This window comes from Nesoenas mayeri (genome assembly GCF_963082525.1).
Source record: "Nesoenas mayeri genome assembly, chromosome: 2".
In the NCBI taxonomy this organism is placed as follows: Eukaryota; Metazoa; Chordata; class Aves; order Columbiformes; family Columbidae; genus Nesoenas; species Nesoenas mayeri.
Window position 1 is genome coordinate 28,656,201 of NC_137543.1, and position 25,279 is coordinate 28,681,479.

The window sequence follows — 25,279 nt, forward strand, 5'->3', positions numbered from 1 at the left end:
GCTAAATGAATCTCAGACCCTTCACCATTTCTGAAGTAAGACCTGAGAGTGGGACAGATGGTGAGACTGGAAACAGTCTTCTGAGCGGTGACTTCAGAGAAAGGTGTCTCATCTTCAGAAATCTGTGTATCTTGACTCGTTCTGTTGGCAAACTCCAGGGGGCAATTCATGAATCAAGTTTGTGTAACATTCTGATATTCCCTGGCAACCCCAGTCCACCAAAGCCAGTCCTTAACTAGTGACTATGCTCAGAGGTTTTGTTTTGGCAGATAGCAGCAGGGAGGGAGGGAGGAAGGGAGGAAGGCAGGCAGGCAGGCAGGCAGGCAGGAAGGAAGGTCTGTGATTAATTTTGCTCTCTGTCAGAAGGTAAGCGTCTCTAACTTAAGGTATAAACTCTTGCCTCTATTGCAAAAATTATATTGGTTTATCCAAATTGATTTAACATTTGTCTGGCTACATTCATTTAAGTTAGTTTAAACCTTGTCCAAAGTGGTTATTTTTTCTGCGAAACTACTGAATGCATTTAAGCCTATTTAAGGGAGTGCTAAATGAGTTCGAATGGAGAATGTACTACTTTTAACTAGATTAATTTAAGATTGACCTACTTACACAAGTGCAGCTTTTTAAAACGGAGCAAGATTTAGAAGAAGCTCTTGGGGAAAACAAGGATTTCTTGGTAGCTTAGATTTCAAGCACATTAGACATGATGCTTAATGTACCAATTACTGGCTAAAATCTGACCATGGAGCTGTGTCTTTCAGTGATAGAAAATATTGGGAAAAAAGTAAGTTTAAGGTCTCCTTAGAGAAACACAGTAAATCAGTAATGGCAGTTTGATACTCTTATCTTTGTATTCATATCTGCAAGAGACTTAGTAATCAAAGTAAAATGCATTATTTTTTACCTCTGTAGCAAATTTACCAAGGCAGTTACTGTACCATGCTGAAAATAAGGGGAAACCAGTTCTTCCATCAAAGAATGTACATAGAATATACAAAGAATATACAAAGAATAATAGCAAGTTTATTACAGAAGTAATAAATGTTTTTAATGTACAGTTACATTTAAATGTAAGGCGATTATTACTGCATAGTGCTTGCATTCATGTGGAGTGTTAGTAACTTGTGTGTACACGAAGCTGTGTTTTCAGGAAAACAAACTCAAAATTTCAAGTATTTTTTTTGTTCACTGTCCAACATTCAAAAACTTATTGAAGTTTAGAAGGCAATAAAAAGAAAAAAACCAAACCTGTCACTTTGTACCATGCTGTTTGTAGATTGCCAATTAAAAGCTTCTTGGATCTGATGCAAATACAGTATCTAGTGTAATGTACTTGGACTCTAGTTAGTGCATAGATTCTGCTGTGGGCACTGTCTTGGCAGCCAAGAAAAAATTATGAAAACCCTGATCTCTGAACTGCATAGATCAACTTGTTGTAAATTTCTTTTGGCTGCCAGTGTGGTTGACACGGTGCAGGAGATATATGATGCTGGAAATATGAACCAGTGAAGCTGTGAAAACTAAGTCTCCTAAGGGAGCTCTATGTCTCAAACTGTGCTCATGTCATGTGCTATGGTTAAGTATAAAGAAAGCCAAGAATTTCAGATAAAGGAACCTCTGTATTACAATATTACGATGACTTTAATTTCATAAAGCAGAGTGCTTTTACTTAATTGATTATATTTATTTTAATAGTATCTTATTAGTATCAATTTTGATCTGTAAACAGCAGTATGACCTTGCAGTTGTGACATGCTTGTTTTCTAGTTCTATACTAGGTTAAATATGTAAAAGACTAATGCTTTCTTTGAATTGGTATTGTATTATACTTGTGTATATACTTTTAAACACAGAATTGCCAATGTGGGTTCAGATCAGAGCTTATCCTAGAAAATATTCTGTCTTCAGTTATGGCTATTAACGGATACCTAGGGAAGGAATAAGAGCAACACAACATATGGCAACAAAATCCCAACGTATTCCCTCTTAGCTTCAAGCAATCTGTGGCTCATTGAATTTCTGAGCCACAGGCCGTATTTTTGTGTTTAATAGCCTTTGAGGGATTTCCTTTCATGAACTGGTGTAATCTCTTTTTGAACTCATGTAAGCACTTGGTATCCACAACATCCTGTGGCAATGTGTTCTGTAGTACAAACAGATGTGAAAAAATACATTTTCCTGAATTTTGAATCTGCCATTGATAAATTCATTTTAGGTAAACTGGTGTTTATGTTGTGAGGAAGTAATTTTCTAATCATTTTATCTATGCCATTCATAATTTTATGGACCTCTGTCATATCTTATTTCCAAGATAATGGTACCTAGCCTGTTGAGTTACAGCTTTGTTTATATATCAGTATAAGGTTAAGGAAGCACAACTTATATTTTAAACTGAATTTATTTGAGTGCAAAAAGAGAGAATTAGCAATATTATAAAAGATGGTAAAAAAAAAAAAAATTATAACATTTAAAACATTTAACAATGATGATGATGCCAGGATAATATTTAAAAGAACTTTGCAAGTTGCAGACAAATAGAGTAGCGATTGATTCTTTTCATTTCATCATTCCCCCTGAAATCCAGTTTAATTCAGGAGTCAGCTAACACAGATAATACTTTCAAGGCTTCCAGTATTTGTAAAACAAGCCAGTCTTTCCCCATCAGTAATTGCAAGTTGTGCTGATGGAATATATTTGCTTGGTGGGCATGTGCCCACCTGTTCCATATCCAGTCACCCCAAGATCTTACATAAAACGGTAAATCTGAAACATTCAGTGTCTGCTGCATAAAATGTGTCCTTGAAAGTATTAATATAAGATGCAAAGCCACACTTGAGAATAGAAAGGTCCCTTTCAGTTCTTGAAGAGAGGGAAAATGATTAAAAGATAAATAAATGTCCCTGGCTGGCTTGTGAGGACTCTGTTATTAGACATAGGACTATACAGATCTATATATACAGAGAAGAAGATCTGTCTGCTAGATTCCATTTACTGTCTGGAAGACAGATGATGGAAAATACTAACTGTTGGCAAGATAATGACCTCTTGTTGTTATTGTTGTTGTTGTTGTTGTTGTTGGTTTTGGGGAGTTGTTTTGCTTTCATGGAGCACCCTTTTGGCTTCGAGAAAAGGACTTCATTGACATGTCATTAAAAGGGAAGTCTGTTAAACACTGGCAGTCAGTGAAGGCAGTCTTGTAGATGAATCCAGCCCAATGTTCTAGGTGTGTGTTTAGCTGACTGCTTCTAGTCCATCCCAGGGGCTCTCAGTGTGCAATATCATGCTCTCAGCTTCCTTCTTGGTCTTAAATTGTGAAATGCACTATTATGCAAACTGAACAGGAGGCTGAGGAATACATCAAGAACATGGATTTTATGATATTTTTTATTAAAGTAGTGGAAATGTATGCTGTTATGCACATCTTACATTGTGCTTTTTGTGTCTACAGAAGGAAGGTGGTATTTACGCTGTGACTTAATTGCCAAACAGAGATGGTCATGATTCAGGCTGTAAACCAAAAAAGGCAGTGTCACCTGAGCCATTAAGTCACATATTGCTTCTGTCATGGTGTGGGTGAACATAGATCATTGCAAGCCTATATAGAGTAGTTAGGGAAGGTGCAAACTCAGTTATCCATACAAACTTTAACTGGAGGTTATTTCCCCCATACCAGGGCCAGTAGAACAAACTGCTTGTATTTGCCATCTGCTTCAGTTTGCTATTGGCCAGCCTATCTTAAACTGCAAATGAAAAGCATTAAAATGAAGTTGGCTGACTTTGCATGGAAATAAATGAGGGAAGTTCACATTGTCTGTTACATCAGCTTTGCTGCCAGGGAAACATCTAGCTGAAAGACAGAATGAAACTTTGCAGACAGTTTTGGCAACCATTGCACCTAAATTGGCAGAAAAATTACTGCTTTTTTGTTTTTTTCTACAAATATGTCTTTATCTTAAACAACTGTTCAGACATCAATGAAGATAAGTTTATCTTCCCAAACTGGATTAACTTGATCAGGCACTAGGCACTTGTATGAAGATTACTCAGTATGGGGAAGTTTAATTAAAAAATCTTTGTTAAAATTATCAGTAAGTTAAAATTAAGAGTGCTAGAGGTTTTTTTTGGTAGTTTGGGTTTTTTTGGTGGTTTTCTTTTTTTGTGTGTTCCTCCCAACTGGCAGTAGGCTAGACTAGAGAGAGCATTGGGAAGGTTATTCTCCTCAGGCAAACAGATGTATTTTGAATGAGTGTATACATAAAATGTGGGCCAGCCCTTTCATGATTGTTTTTATGGCCCCAGAACCCCTCACACATGGTTACTGTGTGGGAATGACAAGGAAAAAAAAAAAAAGCGACACCTCACACACAACAAATAAATAAATCTAGCTCCTACCTTAGCCTTTCCTCCTCTTAGAAAGAAGCTTAGTGGATTTTGAGTCCTGAATCTGAGAGAGCTTCATATAACTCTTGTTCATGACAGAAAGTCACAGAGAAGGGGAAAATAAAGGAAAGAACGTATTCCACTTGTTTCTTTTTCTTATCGCCTATGCATCTTTTTTATAAGTGTTCTCCATCATCTTACAAAAAGGCAATATTTCTTTAAAACACATGATATAAAAATAATACTAATAAAACTAATGCTAATAATAAAGAAGCTGCCTTGTGACCTCTGAGATTTCACACCAGAGACTGAATTTCAGGTTCTTGAAAGATTATTTGCTATGGAAAGCTTGTGAAAAGCCATATTCTCTAACATGTTTAGTTGAAAAAAAAAAAAAAAAGGCAAAATCACATTTGTTATTGCAAATAAGTTGAAATTCATTCACAACTAAAAAATCACCTAATGAATTGTGGCTTGAAAAGGAACTTTTTTTTTCTCTTCAGTCTGATCTGCTAGCAGTAGTAGTAACTTAGGGAAGAGAAGCTGTGATCCTCAAATTGTCTCTTTAAACAGAAAGTAGTATTTCTGTTATTTAAAGCAGGCACCAGGCTTAGCACTCCAACTCTCATGTGATCCAGAGATCTTTGAGTCTCTGTTTGCTGCTAGGACTGCGTCATGGAGACTTTTTCACCAAGGCAGCAGCTTTAGGAATTCTGACTTTTCCCAAAGATATTCTATAGAATATTATTACTGTGTTGCTCCCTCCTTTCCCCTGCCTTTTCAGAGGCAAACAGAATCTGAAAAAGCATGTTTCTAATTACTATGGATGTCGTCATGGTTTCCTAGAAAGAATAAGATAAGAATTTTACAGTAGTTACATATTTATTTATCTATTAGGCAGAAATTTTACTGGATTCTTTTTGCAAAAGTATAAGGTAATAATATATTTGAGTTCTTAAAGAATAATATATGACTAATTAATGAAATATTTTCTACAATCTCTGTGTTCTTAAGCCTAGAGAATAATTTGTGCTTTATTCTGACAATTCTTCACTTCAAAATGCTCAAACCATATGTTCTCAAGGCCAAGATGCTTTTAATCTATATTTAGACTCCTTCCTAAGTGGCTTGAGTTTCAAAAAGTGCTGAGGAGCTAATCCCAGTACCTGGAAACACCTACAGTGAAAACATCAGGTTAGGAAAAAAAAGTGAAAACAGAAAGATCAAAAAGAACCAGCCAAATCAAAATAACTTTTTTTTGTGCAAAATGTCTTGTTGCAGTGGACAGGTCTCTAGTTCAAGTCAATGATGAATGCTTCCTGGTTTTGTACATATACCACTTAAGTCCATATCCTGTACTTTTGTAACTGATGTTTTGCCACTGACTTAAACAAAAAGACCCAAGTCAGAAGCCAGAAGACTGGAGAGGGTGGAATTAATCTGACCAAATGTTGAAGTTTATATCTGAGTTAATCTCATAGATTCCCTTTAGAGTTTGAGGAGAGATATATTGCCTTCCTGGGTAAGATTTGTGACATCCTGAAGTAGATGTCCAAAATAAACTAGTTGAATCATATCCTGAAATACCTGTTTCTCATCCCTGACTGTGAAAGTTATGGGTACAGGCATTTGTGTTACAGTTTTCTGCAGCTAGATGACTTCCACCACTGATGGTGAATCGTGCCGTTTCAGATTAGAGGAGAAATGAAGTGATAAGTGCTTCCAAATAATAGCATCAACTGAGGCACAAAGCAGCAAAGATGGCGGTTTGGGAACAGTTAAGTATTATACTCAGAAAAGGTAGTTACTGGTGTAGGCTATCCTCTACAGGGATGTTTGGCTGGACAGACACTCTCTTATTGGTCGAAATATAGTAATTCATAAATGGATTGCACCACTTACATTTTGAATGCATAGTTGGTAACATGATATTGTGGTATTGTGTAAAGATACTTTTAGTTTTCATTTTCTAAGAATCATACATAGCTGCTTTCTTATGATGCAGTTTAGGAACTGCCACAGTGTAAGGAAGAGGAAATGGGATTATCATTGAGTATTCAGGAAACCAAAGATATGGTAGTGACATGGGATTTATGTTGCTAGCTGTACTCCAGCCAGCTGTGCCAGCAGAAGCAGTAAAAATATTAGGTGCTGATTTTCAGGAAGATTTAGCAAGCACAATGTATACCAACAATCGGTCTGTGCTTTTTATCATCTCTTATGTTACTGACAGGACTAGGCATGGTGACTGACAGAGGTGGAGAGATAATGGCCCCAGACCTGCCTGAGGGTGGGATGGGGCACTCAGCTCCCTGCTTTCCAGTGGGAAGGTCTGGCTTGAGAGCCATCAGACATGGGACCTCTGGCATTGTTCCTTCTCCCTTTCTGTGCCAGTGGCTGTCCCTCCAGGTTGGGGTCCTTTCTAGCTCCTAACTCACAGAAGGGAAAGTGTGACAGGACTGACCTCTGCCCTGGCTAAAATTCCTGTGTCCAAGCTCTCCTGCACTTTGGCAGGGCAAGCTCACCCCTGCCTTCATCTTCCTCTCTCAGCATTCTCTTGCCTTGGCTTCCCTCAGCTGGGGCCCCAGAAGGATGGCTTACTTGCCTAAACATGTCAGCCTCTCCAGCACCCTTTGCCCTGCCCTCTGCAATCTTCCATCCTGGAGGCTGCCCCTCCACTGCGGCTGCTGAGCCACCTTCATGCCAACAAGTGCCAAGAGTCACTAGTGCGCAACAGACAGTGTTCTCTGAGTGCTAGGGAGGCTCGCAGTGTTCTTCTAGCTGGAGTGAAACAAACAGCTCTATGGATATAGTCACTAATAGTAGCAGATTTATTCAACAGATCAGAGCATTTCACCTGAGTAAATTATATCAAAGTAAAACCAAAAGAGCAGATTTGTCTTTCTGTCACTTTCTCCCTATATATGATCCCCAGTTTGAAGTTGCCTCCACTTAGAATATGATACACACTTGGATCAGGTCTCCCTTTGAAGTCTGCAGACTTCTTAGAAAACATAACTTCTTTTCATATCAGAGAACTTTTAATGACTTTTTTATTCTCCCAATCACTTTGGCAGTTAGGATTCAAAATTCCCACTTCTTTTATCACCAGTCTAAGAAAAAAAAAAAGAGTAGGCAACTCTATCTTGACATTTTTTTCTTAATAGGAATTAAACAAGCAAATTAACAGTGAAGGAAGAAGAACTGTTCATATAAAATTCCCAAATATATATACAGCAATGTGTTACTTTATCTTTAAAAAATCTTAAAGCCATATGTACGTGTTAAGCAGATACAATTATAATGTAAGAATAACCTGGTTTTGATGGCTTTAGTGTGAGTTAAGTTAGCGTGTAATATAATGACTCTCAGTATTTTAACTGACACAGGGTAAAAATTTATCTCTACAGAGAGCCAACACAAGATTTACACATAAATTTAATTGAATGTAATTCTATTGTGGGGATTTCAGTGATCTGTAGGACCCTTCCAGATTTCTGCCCCATGGCAAGTTACATCTATTGTGAATACTGGCAGAGTGACTTTGACCTTCCTTCTAGTAATTACACATATTTCTCTTTATAGTAGGAAACACAAAACATTAGGAGAAAGGAAGAAAAAAAAAATAAATTATCCCTTCAAAACAAAAGCAGTCACAGTGTTAACATGCCAGCGTTTTAGTTGAGTGGCTCAAAGACAAAACATATGTTTATTTTGTCAAAGGCAAGGATTGATTTTAATATGAACTCATGCACAATTAACGTTCTTTTATTCTCATTCAGCCTGGCACTTACTCAGGAGTGGCAGAAAGATGTCCATTTCCTTCACATGAATGACCCTCAAGGACAGGACCATGGAGGATAGCTGAGCATTGTGTGACACATGCTCTTTTCATGCACATATCCAAATCTTTGATCCCAGCACATGCTCATTCTCACAGCCTTCAGAAAGGAGTTTTAAATACTTCTCCAGCTTATTGTTCCCACAGCAACAACTAAAAACAGCAACAAAGAGAATACAGGAAAGAGTATAAATAGATAAGGCTGCTACAGTATTTGCAGCATTTGTGGTTGCAATGAGACTACGGGAAAAATAGCATAAAATTTATTTGGCAACCTAGTAATTTGTGATGTTACGAGAATGACCACTGTATTTTCAAATATTTTTACTGGTGTGAGCTTGCTGAGATTAATTTATCAAGATGTTTTCTAACAAAATGCAAAATTCCATTATAGTTTTAATGTGATTAATTTAAAATAATTGTCACATAAAGATGACCATGAAAATACCCAAAATAAAACTCTTCAGTCTGTTCATCAATATGTCTTTATTGCTAATAGAATTCAAATGCCATTTGAGAAGAGTATATTAATTTAGTAGTTAACCTGAGCAATGAAGAAGTTAATTCCAGGAGCTAAATAGAAGTTAATACCAGGAGATAGACATCCACCAGAAATGCAGTTTTTCATAGTTTCTTAGGTTCATTGTTACAGCAAGATTTCCTCGAAGCATGAAAGAAATCCATAAGCATTATATTTGCAGAAGAAACACACACCATCACATTTACACCCTTTTGGGAAACAGCAAGCTCTCTTGTCTTCTTTACCTCACCTAGGATCACATCCAGTTGCTACTGTTCTCACTTCTGGACAAGTTGGTATTGATTCTTTAGTTAGAATAGTTTGTGAAATTTTTCAGTACTAGTGATTAAGACTGTGAGAAACAAGGTTGAAATATCCTTATGCCCATACTTTCTTAGAAAAAAAATATTAAGAATGCATTAAGGAAAATACATAAAGCAATTTACTAGAAAGTTGTAGAATATACTTGGTAGTGAAAGTAAGTAGTAAGGCAGAAATTCTTACCTTTGCATGTCCTTGCATTCTAAAGTAAAGGCTGATCCATATTATAAAAGAATGTGGACTCTTTTCAAATATGTTATTTATCAGGCTCCTAATTTCATTTAAATTGTGCCCACAATATGCAGAACCATTAGAATACACCCCTCTAAACTCACATGTCCCTAACAAATCTCAGCAAAGATCTGAGTCACCTGAAGACAGTCTTGCACTATAGGAATATCCCCTTGTCAAATTTAAAGCAAGCAAGTTTAAATTTCACACTAATCTGTTGGTCTGTTTTAAATAGAATTGTTTTTCAAAAATATAGACATGGGGGTGTAGGTATACTAAATTATACATGGAGTATATTACTACATACTTTGTAAACAATCTGCTTATACCTCCATTCCTGTTTGCAAATACATATATATGTGCCTATGATTTCTATTTAAGTCTATATATTCTCTCTGTATAGCATATATATGCATACATGGTGCTTATGTAAGTGCATACATAATGTATATGCTCAATTCCACTGTGTTGCAGTAAGGTCAGAGAGAGAAAGAATCTTCTTTTGTCATTGACTGTTGAAATAGCAAGTTCAAAATTCTGTCTGGAAAGAATAATAATAACAAAGAGAGAAAACCTTTATTATCTTTTTGTTTTCATTTTCTTTAAGTACGCTATGTAGATTAAGAATCTTACTCTAAAATTTGCAGCATTCCAGCCAGCTGGGATTAGCAGCATTGGTTTGGTGAGTCAATGGTAGAAATGAACAGAATAAGGGAAATGTAAACTGTAAATCATCAGACACAGGTTCATGGGAAACATATATTTTCTGATTAATGTTAAACTTTCAGTTGGTTGTTGATAGTAGGGCTGTAATAGAAGTCTTTCTTGTACAGGTTTACATTTCAGATTCATAGGGATTTAATCTGAAATCATTTGTCTATATCATGTGAAAAAAAGAGGTACCATAATCTTTGGAAGAAACAATGTATGCCTGTGTATAAAGCATTTTTGTAGTTTTCCATTTTGTTTGTCACTTGAAATTCAGTTTCTAGATTTTTTGTTTTTTTCTGGATTGGAAACATTTCAAAATTGAGGTCACGTGGCATTTAAATGATGTATAACTCTTGAGCTTAAAATGTATTGTAGAAGTTACTGTCATGTGCCAAGGAGAAGAACCAAGTGACATGCCCTGTGGTGTCATTTAGTGCTGCATCAAAAAGATGGCCAAGTGATGAATCTAAGGCTTGCTATGCCATTAGAGTAGTACTTTTACAAATTAAGCTTACAAACCATTTATAACAGGAATTAATGTCTTCAGAACTAGGGTTTCTTAATAGCTTGTGTGGACAAACACATTAGCTTTATTTATCTGTAGGCATGAAAAATAGTGTATATATTAGCTACACAGAAAGACTTCCCCATACAGCACAGAACTGGCTGTTGAATATTTGATATATTAATACATATTTATATTCTGGAGTTTGGGCAGTGATTGTAAAGTCAGGCAGATTTAGTGCCTAAAATAGTTTATAGCCTCAGAGAAAACTGTCAGTATAAAAATAATCGTTTTGCCTTAGTTCTCTACACAGAGTATCTATTTGTTTTTTCCTTGTGAAATCAAACCTGTGATAAAATAAGGAAAACAATCACCATCTTTTTGAGCTTATATCCATTCTATTCCAAATCTCCATGCAAATGGGGAACACAAGAACAGAGATACACAAGTTTTGGACTTGTGAAATATTTTGAAATATTTCTCTACTACACTATCGATAAATATAACAAGATGTAACTGTGACTATCACAATGAATATTCACCATCGTATATCCTTCAGTGGCAACTTTTAGTTTAAAATTTATCATAGTCGTACATAGTTTAACTCTGTTACTCATAGTTACTCATGACTTGTTAAAGTTTTGCAATGGTGCGTCATTTTGCCAAGTGGACTGAAATATATGTTTCCGCTTAAGTAACATATACTGAAATGTAGAATCATTTGGTACTCTTTCCTTCAGTGGTGGATACTGAAAATATTTTTAAAAATGACATCCAGTGTCAGTACTATAACACAGTTAACCTGAGCAGGTATGAATGTTCACTTGCCTTTACACACCTTCACCTGACCACTGGCCAAGGAACTGAAGTTAGCCTACTAGGAACCTTGCAGTCACAGGTACACTTCTGTGCACCCTGGAGAGAAAGAGCGAGCACTCAGGGTTATCCTTCTGCATCCTCAGTAGCTAGTTACAATAAAATTGAGATGCTCCAGGCAAGTCTGCTCCTGAAAGCAAAAAGAGACTGAGTAATTGTTGCTCAATTGGAGAAATCTAATTGTATGCAAAAGAAAAAAGATGGAAACTAAGACAGTAGTAAGTCCTACCTGCATTGGTCTCACACAACACATCTTGAACTGGTTTAAACCTCAGTTTCAACTGCACTAAGTTATTTGGGTCAGTTTAAATTCAGGATGCCCTGGAGACAATCATGACTCTTGATGGAAATTGTTATGAATAATGGGACTATTTGAATGTAAGTAGAAAATATGTTCCCTGTTTAATCACTGTCACCTCAGGCAAGAATATTATTCTTCCAACTCTTGCCTGTGACCTTCTCTCTTCCCCGCTTATTAATTCGCTTCATGGACTACTCTATCTTTACCACATTTAGTAGCTCCCCTGATGGCTACAAGTTGCATTGCAGGAGCTAGAAACTTGTTTTCATGGTCCTTTTGCCTTTTTCCCTTTTGGACTTTGGCTATTTCCTGCCCCCCCATAATCACCCTTACCCAAAAGGCAGGGGGAGAATGACATAGAGAGAATCAGTGACCTCTTGCATAATACCTGTTGTCTGACATAGTTCCACTGTCATTTAGAAGTACTACTTTGGTAGCACTCTACCATATGCGCATTGTCTGTGATCTCAGAAGAAAGATATGCCAGTAGATGACTGTGTTTTATTTATTTCCCCTTCACTATGTAATACAGCTCCTTTCAAAGTCAACATGGAACAAAATATGGGAGTTCCTGGAGATCTTTATGAGGACCCAGTGAAGACTGATAACTAAAGGATGTATTGATTCTTCATGCGTTGTATAACTGGCACAAGTAGAAAGAAGCAGTAGATCCTTCCAAGACTGTTTAATAACTTCAGTTTCTTAAAATTTTAGAAACTGTAACAGGCTCATTTCCTGGACTTCCTACAATTGCCATTGGGCAATGACTAATAGAATGAAATTTAACAGGTCGAAATGATTGATTCTGCACCTAGGATGGAGTAATGCCAGAATCTTCTATAAATTGGGAGAGAAGTGGCTGGAGAGCAGCCCAGCAGAAAGGCATCTGAGGGTGCTGGTTGACAGCAGCTCAACATAAGTCAGCAGTGAGCCCTGGCAGCCCAGAGGTTCACATCACTTCTTCGGGTGCATCAAACACTGTATGAGGTGTCAAAAGAGGTGATTATCCCACCATATTCAGCATTGGAGCAGCCTCACCTTGAGTACTGTGTGCAGTTCTGGGCCACACAATTTAAGAAGGATGTGAAGGTCCTTGAACGCATCCAGAGGAGGGCAACAAAGCTGGCAATGAGGATGGAAGGCATGTCCTGTGAGCAACAGCTAAGGACTTGGGGCTTGTCTAGTCTGGAGAAGAGAAGGCTGAGAGAAGAGCTCATTGCTCTCTACAGCTTCCTGAGGAAGGGGTGTGGAGAGGGAGTTGCTGAGCTCTTCTCCCTGGTATGCAGTGATAGGACATGTGGGAATGGTTCAAAGCTGCATCAGGAAAGGTTCAGACTTGATATTAGGAAGCATTTATTTACAGAGAGGGTGGGCAAACACTGGAACAGGCTTCTTACAGAGAAGTGGTCGATGCCCCAAGCCTGTCAGTGTTTAAGAGGCATTTGGACAATGCCTTTAACAACATGCTTTAACTTGGTCAGCCCTGAACTGGTCAGGCAGTTGGAGTAAATGATCATTGTAGGTCCCTTCCAACTGAAATAGTCCTATTCTGTTCTGTTCTGTTCTGTTCTGTTCTACCTCAAACAGTAGAAGTTGAATACAACATGTGAAGCTCTTTTTGGTCTACTGATACTGACAAGCCTAATAATGGTGATATAATCAGATATTATTGATTTATAACCATTTGAAAATGTTTCAGTAAATACTGTGGTCAACTCATTAGTATGATCATTAATACAGGACCTAAACTGGTTGATGTTTTTAGTTGTGATGTAGGAAGCTCAAGTCTAGGAGGCAAATTTGCCTTTCACAAGGTCTGAGAAACAAAATAAAGTTGCATCTTAAATATGAGTTAATGTCAGCTAAATAAATACTTCATTCTAATAAACCTGGGTTAGAACTCTAACTTTCATAAAACACAGAAAAGCATTGAAAAATGGTGAGACATGTCACAGTACAGTAGTGATAGTACAGTAATATCTTCCACCTTCATGTCTTTCTATCTTAAGCCTATCATGTTTAAAAATGATATTAATTATTCTATTATGAGTGCAGAATGAAAACCTTTATAGAGTTGCTCCTGTGCATCACTTCCAATGCTGAGGTTAGCTACAAAAGCTGTAGCTCATTCATATGAGATAATGTCAAGATCAGCTTTGACTCTGTTTAGAAGGGCAGATTCAGATATCAAAAGCATTCGTCACCAGGGCAGTCAAGTTTATCAAACCTGTTATGACAGCCCATTGAGAATATGCTTTACTATAAAAAGAACCACATCCAAGAAAAAATATTGTCATGAAAATATTTCATCTGGAAATAACATAATTATAAATTATAGGATAAACTCTTCTCATTTCTGAAAGCTCATTATGTCATATTAATTTTTGAGAGACATGATTTTTCTTTACAACTGTACTGTATAAAAGAGCAAGAGCATTTAGCTTTCATATTTCTGGGATTAAGAATCAGAAAGACATGAATAGATTCTGTCAACTAAGCACATAGTTTTAGTTGTGACTGTTTCCACAATTTCAATCAAACATTTATTTTTCAAACATCAGCATGGCTCCATACTTCATGAAGACATCTACTGCCAAGTGTTTCCCCTTTCATATATACTTGGGAGAAAGCTTATTTCTATGTGGCAACATTAAGAAATACTTGAAAAATTGAAATGCTGTTAAGTATGTACATAAAGTTCTATGCCTATATATATATGTAAATTTTTTTTGCTAAGTTTAACTTTTTAATATTATTACTCAGTATTGTAATAGTACTTAGAGTTTCAGATCAAGTGCCAGCAGTGGAAAATAATTGTTTGTTTCCGAAGAATTCACAGAATATAGGATGAGTTACCAATGAGCATTTTCTTGTTCTAATATACAACTATTAGACCGCAGTATAGGCCTTCCATTATTTCAACAAGATGCTACCTACTGTAGGTGGCATCTGTTTCACTTGAGTCCAGATGTCTAAAAGTTAGATGTTCAGCATAAGCTGCTCATCTAGAATACTTCTCTTGTCAGTGAGACAGGAACACACCTCTGGAGGATGATTTTTCCCATGTGTAGGTGGTGAAAATGGGCAATATCCTGGATGTGACCCTCTCCAAGCAATCAGAATCTTTCTCCTAATGTAAAACATTTGTCCAAAGTCTTATTGTACAACAAGTTGACTACACACAGAATCTGTGCAAAAAGCTCATAGAAAGTAAGCGGAACTAAGCTTCAGATTAATAAAAATAGACAAAATGAATACCATAGAGGTCCAGCTCTGATTTTTTTATAAAAATAATCCAATTGGCTTTGACTTGTGTTTATGTGTGCTTTGCTGCTTGTGCTATACTTCTGCTGTGAAAATTTCTACTTGTGTTCACTACCCTGTAATAAAAAATGAAAATATTATTTTCACAAGGGAATAACAAAATTTATATCTGTCTATAACATAAGTGTGTTGGTTTATTTTTTAGACCTAAAAAAATTGAGAAGTTCTAATACTTAAGTAAGCAACTACACTTATAAGGGAATTACACAATGACATAAATAAGGGCATCCTATTTTGAGAAGGATAGTGTGACACCGACATTTTCCTCCTTAGGATTTCAGTTATGATTATTCAGAAGTGGACAACATCTACAAATAATCAGCAGGGGTCTGTTTACAAGCACTTGGATGACTAAGTTCCTCATAGGGTTTATACGTAGTCCTCAATTTGTGAAGTTTACCACACACAGCAGGGATATTTTCCCTTTGGAACCATGTATTGATGCAAGCATTTTTATTCAGGTACACTACAGCATGAGATTCAAGTCACAAATTGTGCACAAGCCTAGACCTGAGTTATGACACTTGAATCCCACACTAACCATGCACATCAGTTAAAAAAGATAAGGATTATGATATGTGCAAAAGGATCATATAAGTAACAATAATGGAAAAGTGCCTTTGCTGCCACATTATCTTTCTGATTCATTATTGAGCATTACTTTGTAGAATTCAAATTCAGTGAAAATATCTTTCAAATGCAGAGTCCTCCACTTCTGTTATTTCTGTTACTATACGTATGGTTTCAAAGGTCTTTTTTCCCTTTCCTCTCTTCATAGGAAATGATCTGTTTCTAGTTGCAGTGCATGAACTGGGACATGCTCTGGGCTTGGAGCACTCTAATGATCCCACTGCAATCATGGCTCCATTTTACCAGTATATGGAAACTGACAACTTCAAACTACCTAATGATGATTTACAGGGCATCCAGAAGATATACGGTATGTTATGCTCTAATTAAGTAACATAATTTTTTCACTTTAGAATACACTTGAAGTCCTCCTGTCCATACCACCTCTCCAAAAGAATTTGTCAGTGTATTGTTGTGCTGAAGGCCTTCTTGTGAGTAGGCCAAAGATTTTGATGATGCTCTTTTACTTGTTTTTCTCACTGTTAACATCTTGCATTCAAATTTGCACTCATCTGGAATAGTAATTTTAAATGTTTTAAAAAGTCATACAGAAAATATCTGCAAAAGGACTTCAAACTATGAAAATATTAAGAAATGCAGGTTAAAAATCATAAGGAGCTGATTTCCACAATAGTCCAAGCTCATGTAACTGGACAAATTGACTGCTTCTCAATTTATCAGTTAAAATTCTAAACAATTCCCTGGGTATACAAAATTTGTGGTCCCAGAAAAACCCTTTCTTGTGATTAATGTAGCAAATTGATCTGAAAATAATGTTATTACCAGCCCAAGACTTTGAGCTACCTAGAGGGAAAAAGGCCCACTTCTGTAAATTAAGTTTGGTTAGGGCTTTTGTGCCCTAATATAACAGACACATTTGATGTAAATAAATTTTGCATGTATTGAATTCAATTTGACAAGGCAAGGTAATTGAGATAAAAAAATGTTCTGATTATGGGTTGAATGTAACACTAGCTCCTATATGACTGTTCCTGACATTTCCAAAGATATGATTTTGTTCTTGCTTTAAAACACTTTGATTCTGTTAAATAGTATGGTTTTTTTTCTTTAAAAAAAACATATATTTTTTCTCCTATAGTGAAAAATCTGTGATATCTGTATGTTAATGCTATTTATCTAGTCCATATCATCTGGAAATAACTTGTTTAATATTCCCCAATTAATTCTGTATTTGATTCAGTATTATTTTCGTTTTAAAGTTTTGAGAGTCAGGTTTATAATGGATATTATCAGGTCCATTCCTTGTTTATCTTTACTGCTAGAAAGGACAATTATGATCGTGTAGAATTATTGTACTGCAAACTAGAACTCTGCAGCCTCCATGGTATTTTATATTAAAGAGCATTTTAAAATATTATGGTAACAAGCACTGATATATATTTTCATAAAGCATAAATAGCAATTACAAAATGATTGACTGATCAAGTTTTGTTTGGTTGTTGTTTTTTTTTTTCCTGTGTGATTAGCTGCAAGGAAGGTTGTTTCTCACGACCTCATAAGTCGGTAGTCTAGACTTATGGGCTAGACAAGAATACTTTGCTGAAAACTAGCTGCTAAGCTCTAACAGCTGTGGACTATACATTAGGAGAAATGTGTTACCCCAGGGACGCAGTATCTGACATCACCACCAAATGGCATATGAAAACTTTGATTTGGGGTTAAAACTTTCCAACATGAGCTACTGCAAACTGATTCCTTTGCTCCCTTTAAAATCAAGAGGTGATTTGGAATCATATGCCTCAATAAAAATGTCACATCTATTAAAATAATTACTTTGGTCTGTAGTATTCCTCGAAACACCATTATTAGCTGTAAATTATAAATGTCACAAACCTTAAAACTGTGAATTAAATGAATGCCTTATTACATTGTACGACAACTATTTGGCAAGTTTAATATTTCCTTACATAGTCCATCTTGTTCTTTAAAAAGTATAAATTTTTTGAAAAAGTTTCAGAAAGTCAAACACCATTTATGCAGTTTTAGAGTTGTCTTACTACTCAAAAGTTTTTCTGAAGCTGGTCATGTGTGACTGTGTATTTAAATGACTTGGAGGGGTTCCCAAATAGAATGAGTAAAATCAAAGTGTTCATCTTGTTTCCAGAAATCTTACTGATCTAAGTGAAACTTTTTTTTTTTTTTTTTTTTTTTTAACATAGAAAATAAAAGTAAACATAGTAATATCGGTAAAAAGAGCAAGTTATTATCACCCATTGCGAGTCATTCAGTTCCATTAGGGTTATAAACAGTATCTGTCTAGGATGGCCTTTTGACTTTCAGATACAAAAATTACGAGTGTGATAGTGATTTCACCTGCCATCAAACTCTTTCTATTATGTCAGAAAATATATTTGAATGAAGAAAAATGTTATAAAAACACTGTACAGAGTTTTAGTTTTTCTCTTTAGTTCTTTTTAATCCATCTGTGTTCAGAACAATTCTTTTAATTACTGGGCCTACAAATTGGGTCATTAGGAAATACCCAGAATGCCACGTATGTGCACATGTGAATTGATGAATGGAAGTTACAAATATGGGTTGAAAACCTATTCACTGCTGATGATCTTATAGGTTTTTTTTTGTTTTCTTTTATTTTTTTTACCATAGGCAATGATTCTGTGGTGCTTACTCAGGAAAATAGGTGGTATGAATTATTTCTCATCTGAAATGATGGTGGAGTATGCATCCTTTGCAGGTTTTATTGGAACATTGCTCCAATAAAGAAGGAAAATTCTGGATAATGAGCATTGGTTTTATGGTAGTCGTTCATTATACTCTTTAACAACACAGAAAATGTACATTAGGTAACTTTTTCTATTCCCTGTCCACTGATGGATTTGAACTGATTAGCAGGTGTTTGTTGTGTATTTCTTCTTTGAGTGCACTGGTGGGCATGTAAATTGCATCCTGCTGCTATTTTTAAAGGTCCTCCTGACAGAATCCCACCCCCAACAAGACCTCTGCCAACAGTGCCCCCACATCGCTCAATCCCTCCAGTAGACCCACGGAAGAATGACAGGCAACCTAAACCTCCTCGGCAACCCAACGGTGACAAACCTACCTATCCTGGAGCCAAGCCTAACATCTGTGATGGGAACTTCAACACTCTGGCTATTCTTCGCCGGGAAATGTTTGTTTTCAAGGTAGGAGGCTGTGAATTTTTCAATGTTATATCAAATGTCTACATTTGTACTGTTGTTTTGTTTTGTTTTCTTTTGTTTTTAAAAGCAAACTCCCATTCATCATAACTCCGCTTTCCCAGTCTGCTAACAGTTAGAAAGTTCAAGAAATAAATTAAAAAATAAACATACACATGGCTTAAACGTCTAGCAGAGGACTGCTGTAATGTTCTATTTCGGGAAAATGACCATGTCAGCAGAAACCGTAATGCCTCCAAATGTAAGGGTAAATAAATGCTGCATGTTATGGAGACATAAAAAGTGTAAATTAACTCAGGAATAATAGGAATGATTTTGTTGGGAATAAGGCCAAATCCAGACATACAGAAGATCTTGTGTCTTCAACACTTTTTTCTTTTTTTTTTTTTTTCCCCCTCATGGAACTATAATTTTAACTTTACAAGTAGATCTGTAATTTCCAAAGGAAGTTTGTCATTGTGTTGTGATTGCATTGAAACCACAATATCTAAGTAAAGGTCTTTGCCACAAAAATCTTATTACAAATGTGTCATTGTTTATTTCCATTCATCTTCTTGCTCTGAGATGGTAAGTGTGGTATATACAATAAATCAAAATAGACAAATAAAACTGAAATGCAATCTTTTGGTAGAAGAACTTTGCTAAGTCTCATGGACATCAAAGCTATGTTAGGAGGTGATCTGCAGTATAGTTTCCAGAAGGCATTGAATGTTGAAGAATAATTACGGAGTAATTACTTTTCACTCTCTTAAATCTTAAACAAATTTGTTGAGAGGTAGTGCTGTGCAAATGTTCCATAAAAAAGCAACAGGATAATCTATTATTTTGAACTACTGGTGTGTCCAATTTGCTTAAGCAATAGGAAGTATTGGATCTTTGTTTTGTAAATATGTGATATTCTTTTAAACGTCAACATTATAGGTAGAGAAGAAGGGCCTTTCACATGAACAGATAGCACTTTTCAGTACAGCAATAGTGTAAGTACAAGGAAAGTGCAATGAATTTGTCCCAAAAGATGAAGCTCCCAATTCAATGGCTTTTGATGTCCTTTCTGATAGGACCCATTTCTCTTTTATATGTTTTCCTTTTATGTAATCTATCACTCCAGATAAATCTTAGTGGTAATGCTACCCAGCTTTTCACTTTATTTAGCATATCAAAAAAAATATGTACAAATAACTCTACATGAATTCATTCAAAATTATTGAACTACCTTCACAAACCAATGAGCAGGAAATATTTCTCCCATAAGGAGCTAAGGATTTTGCCAGCCCTGGGGCTGTCAGCCCTTTCCATTTAAATAGATAGTATATTTTCAAACACTGGGAGGTCCTGAGCCATCAGTCTTTTATGACTGGAACTCAAAGGTTAAGGAAGAATCTAATTTTCTAACTTGACATTAAACAGGATATTAAAATGCCTACTTCAATCTCATGTTATCCACCTCAAGAGCAATAGAACATATTCTCATTTATTGTAGACATAAATTGATAAATAGTGAAATGCTATCTCACTAATACAAAAATTCCTGTCTAGCCAAGTCTGTGTTCCTGGATAAACAGGTTCACTACCATTACTAACCACTCTTACCCGTTCTAATTGAAAAAAAAAATTAAGTTTTCTCCAAAAGTGTTTACTGCTTACTGCCTTAACACTACATATTTGCTATACAGTTACTATACTTACAAGTATGGAAACTGCATTTGTGTTCCAAAATTAAAACTCCATTCATGATCCACACCCTAATGAGGAAAGACAGTAAAACCTTGCTGGGGAAAAATGACCAGTAACAGAGTGTTTACAGATTTAATGTTTAGAGACTGCCTCTCCAAAATGAAGGCGTTGCAATCATCAAAGCAATGTGTTTGAAAGGGAAGAAAGATATGGCCTTTGCCCACATTAATTTATTTAAGGGTCTCACAGTTCTCCTTTTCTCCTCAGGGTACCTGGGAGCTTGACAAGGCAGGACTTGGGTTAGCATATTGAGCAATAGAGTTTCCTTAAGTATACAAATCTTGAGTTTGTTGTCTGAGTGTCTTTGAATGCTCGATTACTAGGCCTTAAATTTCTGGTTTGTACATTAATTTGCTACTGAAGATTTTGTCTGCTAAAGGAGTTTCATTACTCATTCGAGGTGGGTTTTTTTTGGCAGAGGGGAGTGACTTTTGGTGTATGAGGCAGAGTACAAAAGGAGCAGGAAAGGGGAGAAGAAATTAGAAAAGTCAGGAGTTGTTAGTAATTTTCAGCTTACTTTGCAGAATCTCAGGGGAGCAGGTTATAATGAAAAGCTCAGCATGTCAGACTCTAGAGGGAGCAGGATAGGAATTCATTTTTAGATGGTGTAAACAGAAATAGGGGCTGAATACAGGCAAAGCATCCAGCAGTGGAAGAAGCAAAGCTGGAGGTTCTGTGTTCTGACACACCAAAAAACAAACCTATTTGCCCTTGCCCCTTAATGCTAGTACAAGGATAGACTGGAAGGGCATGAGTGATGGGCTCAGAGCCAGGAACAGAGATGGAGAAGAAGTGGGGATTGATGGCAGTACTGTACCAGGTGGAAACAATTAAAGAGGAATTACTACCTTCATTGGAAGAATTATTGCTGGATAGTTCCCAGATGAGTTAAATTAATAAAGTTGGAGGCTAATCAAATGATATCTGTTTCTTTCTTTGTCTTTATCCACAGGTCTGTAATGATTGTATAGTGGCATATTTTACTGCCTTCTGAATGACATGTATGCCATGTACCAACTTCAAATTGAAAATAGGCACTCTTTTATCTCATGGGCAAGTCTCAAGCTCAGGAGCTCAATTTGTTTAAATAGTCCTTGAAATTGCTTGGGAACTTAGCCACAGAGCTGAAGAATGTGAGCCCATTTAATAATTAAATTCTAATTTAAACATTAAACTGAAGCATGAAAGATAACAGTTTGAAATACACTGTGAATTTTTGTAGTAGATTACAAACAATATTAATTTCGAGAAGATTGTTTTCTCTTGGTTGTTGTGCAATTAGGTATACTAAAGAGTATCAGAATATTAGAAACAATTTCTATGTTCAGTCAAATTAATGAGTTTTGTCTGTGGTTTTAAGACTATATGACATTCTCAAATGGATATATCCAGGGTAAAATGATAACAATAAACTTAAAATGGAATTTACACTTATCCATCCCTTTTTATTGTTTTGCCATCACCTTAATAAAGTAATCATTTTAGTAAGACTTGATAAAAAATTGTAGGGTTATAGAAATTAAATAAAGAGGAAATGTTCTTGATCTGTCATGAACCATAAACATGGAAGTAAAGCAAACAACTTGTTAAAGATTCCCCAGAGATCACCAAATAAATTAGACTTTGGTAGATCAGTAGTTTTAGTAGAAATGATTGGATTTTAAGGAAAAAATAAATTCATGAAATATACATGGACTACTGACATATAAATGTTCTGGTCCCAAAGGACTTCTTCCTGAATTCCATAAATTAGATGCCCTTAAAATGCGCTGCTAGCCATAAGGCTTGGGGATATGGTATGCTATAGAAAAAAAAATGTTAGTTAAAATCAATGCAGTGTAACTATTGGTTTCAGTTGTCAATAACTGGTATTTTAAAAGTGTATGAAGTCTTTCTTAATTGAATGCATTTTCTTGTAACTGGTTTTATTTAATACATGCTTGAATTGGTATAAGAAACCATCAGGACAGAAAAATTTCTATGCCAAAATTCATGAGTGCCAAGTTTTTATCTTGAGATTTCAATTAGCTTCTCTATTTATGCTGAATGTAATTAGTATTTAGCTGTCACTCTTGCCAATCTTTTCTCTAGTTATTTTCTCCCTCTCTTTAGTTAGAACTCCCCTGGGACACAGAAAATGGCTGAAAATGGAGAAAAACAAATTGTTCTTCCTTTTCTGGGAAAGTTGTGCAGAATGGCATGACACTGTCTGCCTTTAATGGAAGAACCTCTCAGCCATTGTATATAGCAATATGTGGTATCAGACAGTACTGTCTTCTCCTTAAAGTCTCCAGAGAGTACCTCCAGGGCTACTGCGTCATGAAAAGGAACGCAATTGTCTAAGGTCATCAGAAAAGATCCATTAGTGAAGAAGTTTACAGCATAGATTTCTACTTTCCTCCTGTGTTCTGTGCAATTCACACTGCTTTTCCAGTCTTCTGTAGCAAAACAATTTCACAGGTAATATAAGATGTCCTATCAATAAAGGTACTTATGTAAACACCTTCTGAATCTTTCACGCAGTTAAAAAAATGTTGAAGGGACCCAATGGTTACACAGAACGTATTATGCCTCAAAGGATGCAGATAATTAACAATGGTTGCTTCTTCTGTTATTTTTGAGGCGCGTATAGCTTGTGTGTGACTCTGTGTGCTGATTGTTCCTTGGCAACAAAATTACCTCTTACTCTGCTTCAACAATCTGTGTGACTGCTGTTAATATCCCTTTTTTTTTTTAATGTCCTTTTTAAGTTTCGCAGATTCTAGCAAAACACTTAGGTTTTTGAACAGGCTTCATCTAGAAGAGTGCTAAATGTGTGGAATTTGTCCTGCATGATCAGCAAGTTAGAGGGACAGGTCACTGCTCTTTGTTTATGCGACCCAGGTTTTTGTCTCGTGGAAAAACATCTGATAGAAGTTGCACTGGTCTTTGCTTTGTTTAACGCTAAATGCTTAAGAAATAAATGAATGGATCTTATATAATCAATAATGTTTTTAGTATTCATGTTGGAAATTTAGCTCAGTCCTTGAACAGCATTTTTATCCGCTGTCATATAGTAAGGTGTTTGTTGAAATGTAATATAAATGTAAGAGGAATAAGCTTGTCTGTCAGACAAATAGCAGTTACAGCTCAGAGAAATGTCTTCTGAAATGTTAACATTACAGATGGTAGAATATGGAACCAATTTTAGGAAGGCCTTAACAGGCTGTGTTTTACTATTTTATAGTAATTTCTCTACAACTTGCAGAAATTTGTTTTCTGACTCTTCATCTGCTAAGAACCATTGTAAAAACATTTATGACGTGCCAAAGAAGCCAAGCCAATTAGGCTGTCATTACCCCTTGGCATTAGTTTAGACTGCAGTTTCTTTCATACATGACTGTATAGATGCCATTTAATATCCCTTTCAGAATTATGTATTTATATAGAGCGTGCTGTTAAACACAAAGGAAAGAAAATAAAAACTGTTTCTTGATGTGTGGTAAACATATGAGGAATTTTTAAAGCATTTTGGCATTGGCTATTTAATCAGAACTGCTAGGTCTAATAAAAAATCCATGAGATGGAGGAGAAATGCTAATAATAAGAAGTAGAGACAAAGAAACAGCTACAGTATGAGACTTGACTCCACCGTATTTGAAACCAGACATTTTTTCAAAGCTCTCTTGGCCTGTTTGTGTAACTGTTTTTTGTCGTGTGATGCTGTGGATGTCTGGGCTGACAGCTACAGCCTGGGAAAGTTCAGCAGAGGATGCTGTGGAATTAGACACTTTGTGATCTGAGAGGGAAAGCCACTTAACATCTCACTGTAAAAGACAGGGAACAGGAGGTCAGAAGTAGCTAGGTCTGCAGAGAGTGGACTCCTTTCCCCCTGCCTTTTATATCACTATGTCAGGAAGAACAATCTGATGGAATTTGCCATTTTTGAACTCATCAGGGAGGAGGACTGCTTTAATTCAGGTAACTAATGTTATATGTTGAAAAAGAAGGAGTAAAGCAGAAAAAATTAATGGGTGATTTGATGTATCACAATAGACCAAGCCCATTAGAAATGTACAGAATGGATGTTTTGTGGCATAAAAACAAATTGTAGGGTGTCAAGAAGGAAAAAAGCAGGAATTGATGGAATAGTAACAAGTCATAGCTTGTATATTTTAGATAAATGGATACTTTTACTGACAGAGATAAAAATATTTTCCAAATTTTACCTAAACTTTTTAGTGTGCTTCTAAGCTAGGAAAGGGTTCTAGCTAACACATTTCACAGGTTTAAAATGGAAAGCAGTCTGTTCATCACTGTATGAAAAGTAGGTGGTATATTCCATCCAGCTGCAGAGGAATTTAGACAATAATATAATCACCTGGGTTATAATTGTACCAGAATAGATCAGTTAAAAAGTCCTTCTACCCTCTCATCTTTTGAAAAATTGTCTTGGACTTTATTTTACATAGTTTCATGTCCATTTGAAAGGTGACAAGCCAGTCATAACTATACTTGTTATCTAGCACCTACTAACCTACAGGTATATTTGTACACATATAAATGTTATGTATAGAAAGTTCTAAAAAATCATACTATTAGGGCTTTATTTACAAGAGCAAGAAACTTGTGAGCAACTTGAACCGTACTATCTGGTTAATAAAATTCCTATTATTCATGTACTAGCCCGTTAAAAACACAACCTTAGCAGGATGCGTGACTCAGTATCTTCAGCAGGACTTTAGAT

The 25,279-nt window shown here is 36.0% G+C and overlaps 1 protein-coding gene across 1 annotated transcript in view; it reads left to right on the forward strand.

Annotated features, from left to right (window-relative positions):
• The window catches only part of MMP16 (matrix metallopeptidase 16), a gene marked incomplete at its 3' end in the record, with an annotated part of 175,011 nt that overhangs the window by 112,147 nt on the left and 37,585 nt on the right, over positions 1-25,279 (forward strand). Inside the window, exons 5-6 of the mRNA XM_080339404.1 lie at positions 15,789-15,950; positions 18,587-18,804. Of these exons, the coding sequence (XP_080195530.1) occupies positions 15,789-15,950; positions 18,587-18,804 (380 nt within the window). The remainder of the gene's footprint in view (positions 1-15,788; positions 15,951-18,586; positions 18,805-25,279) is intronic.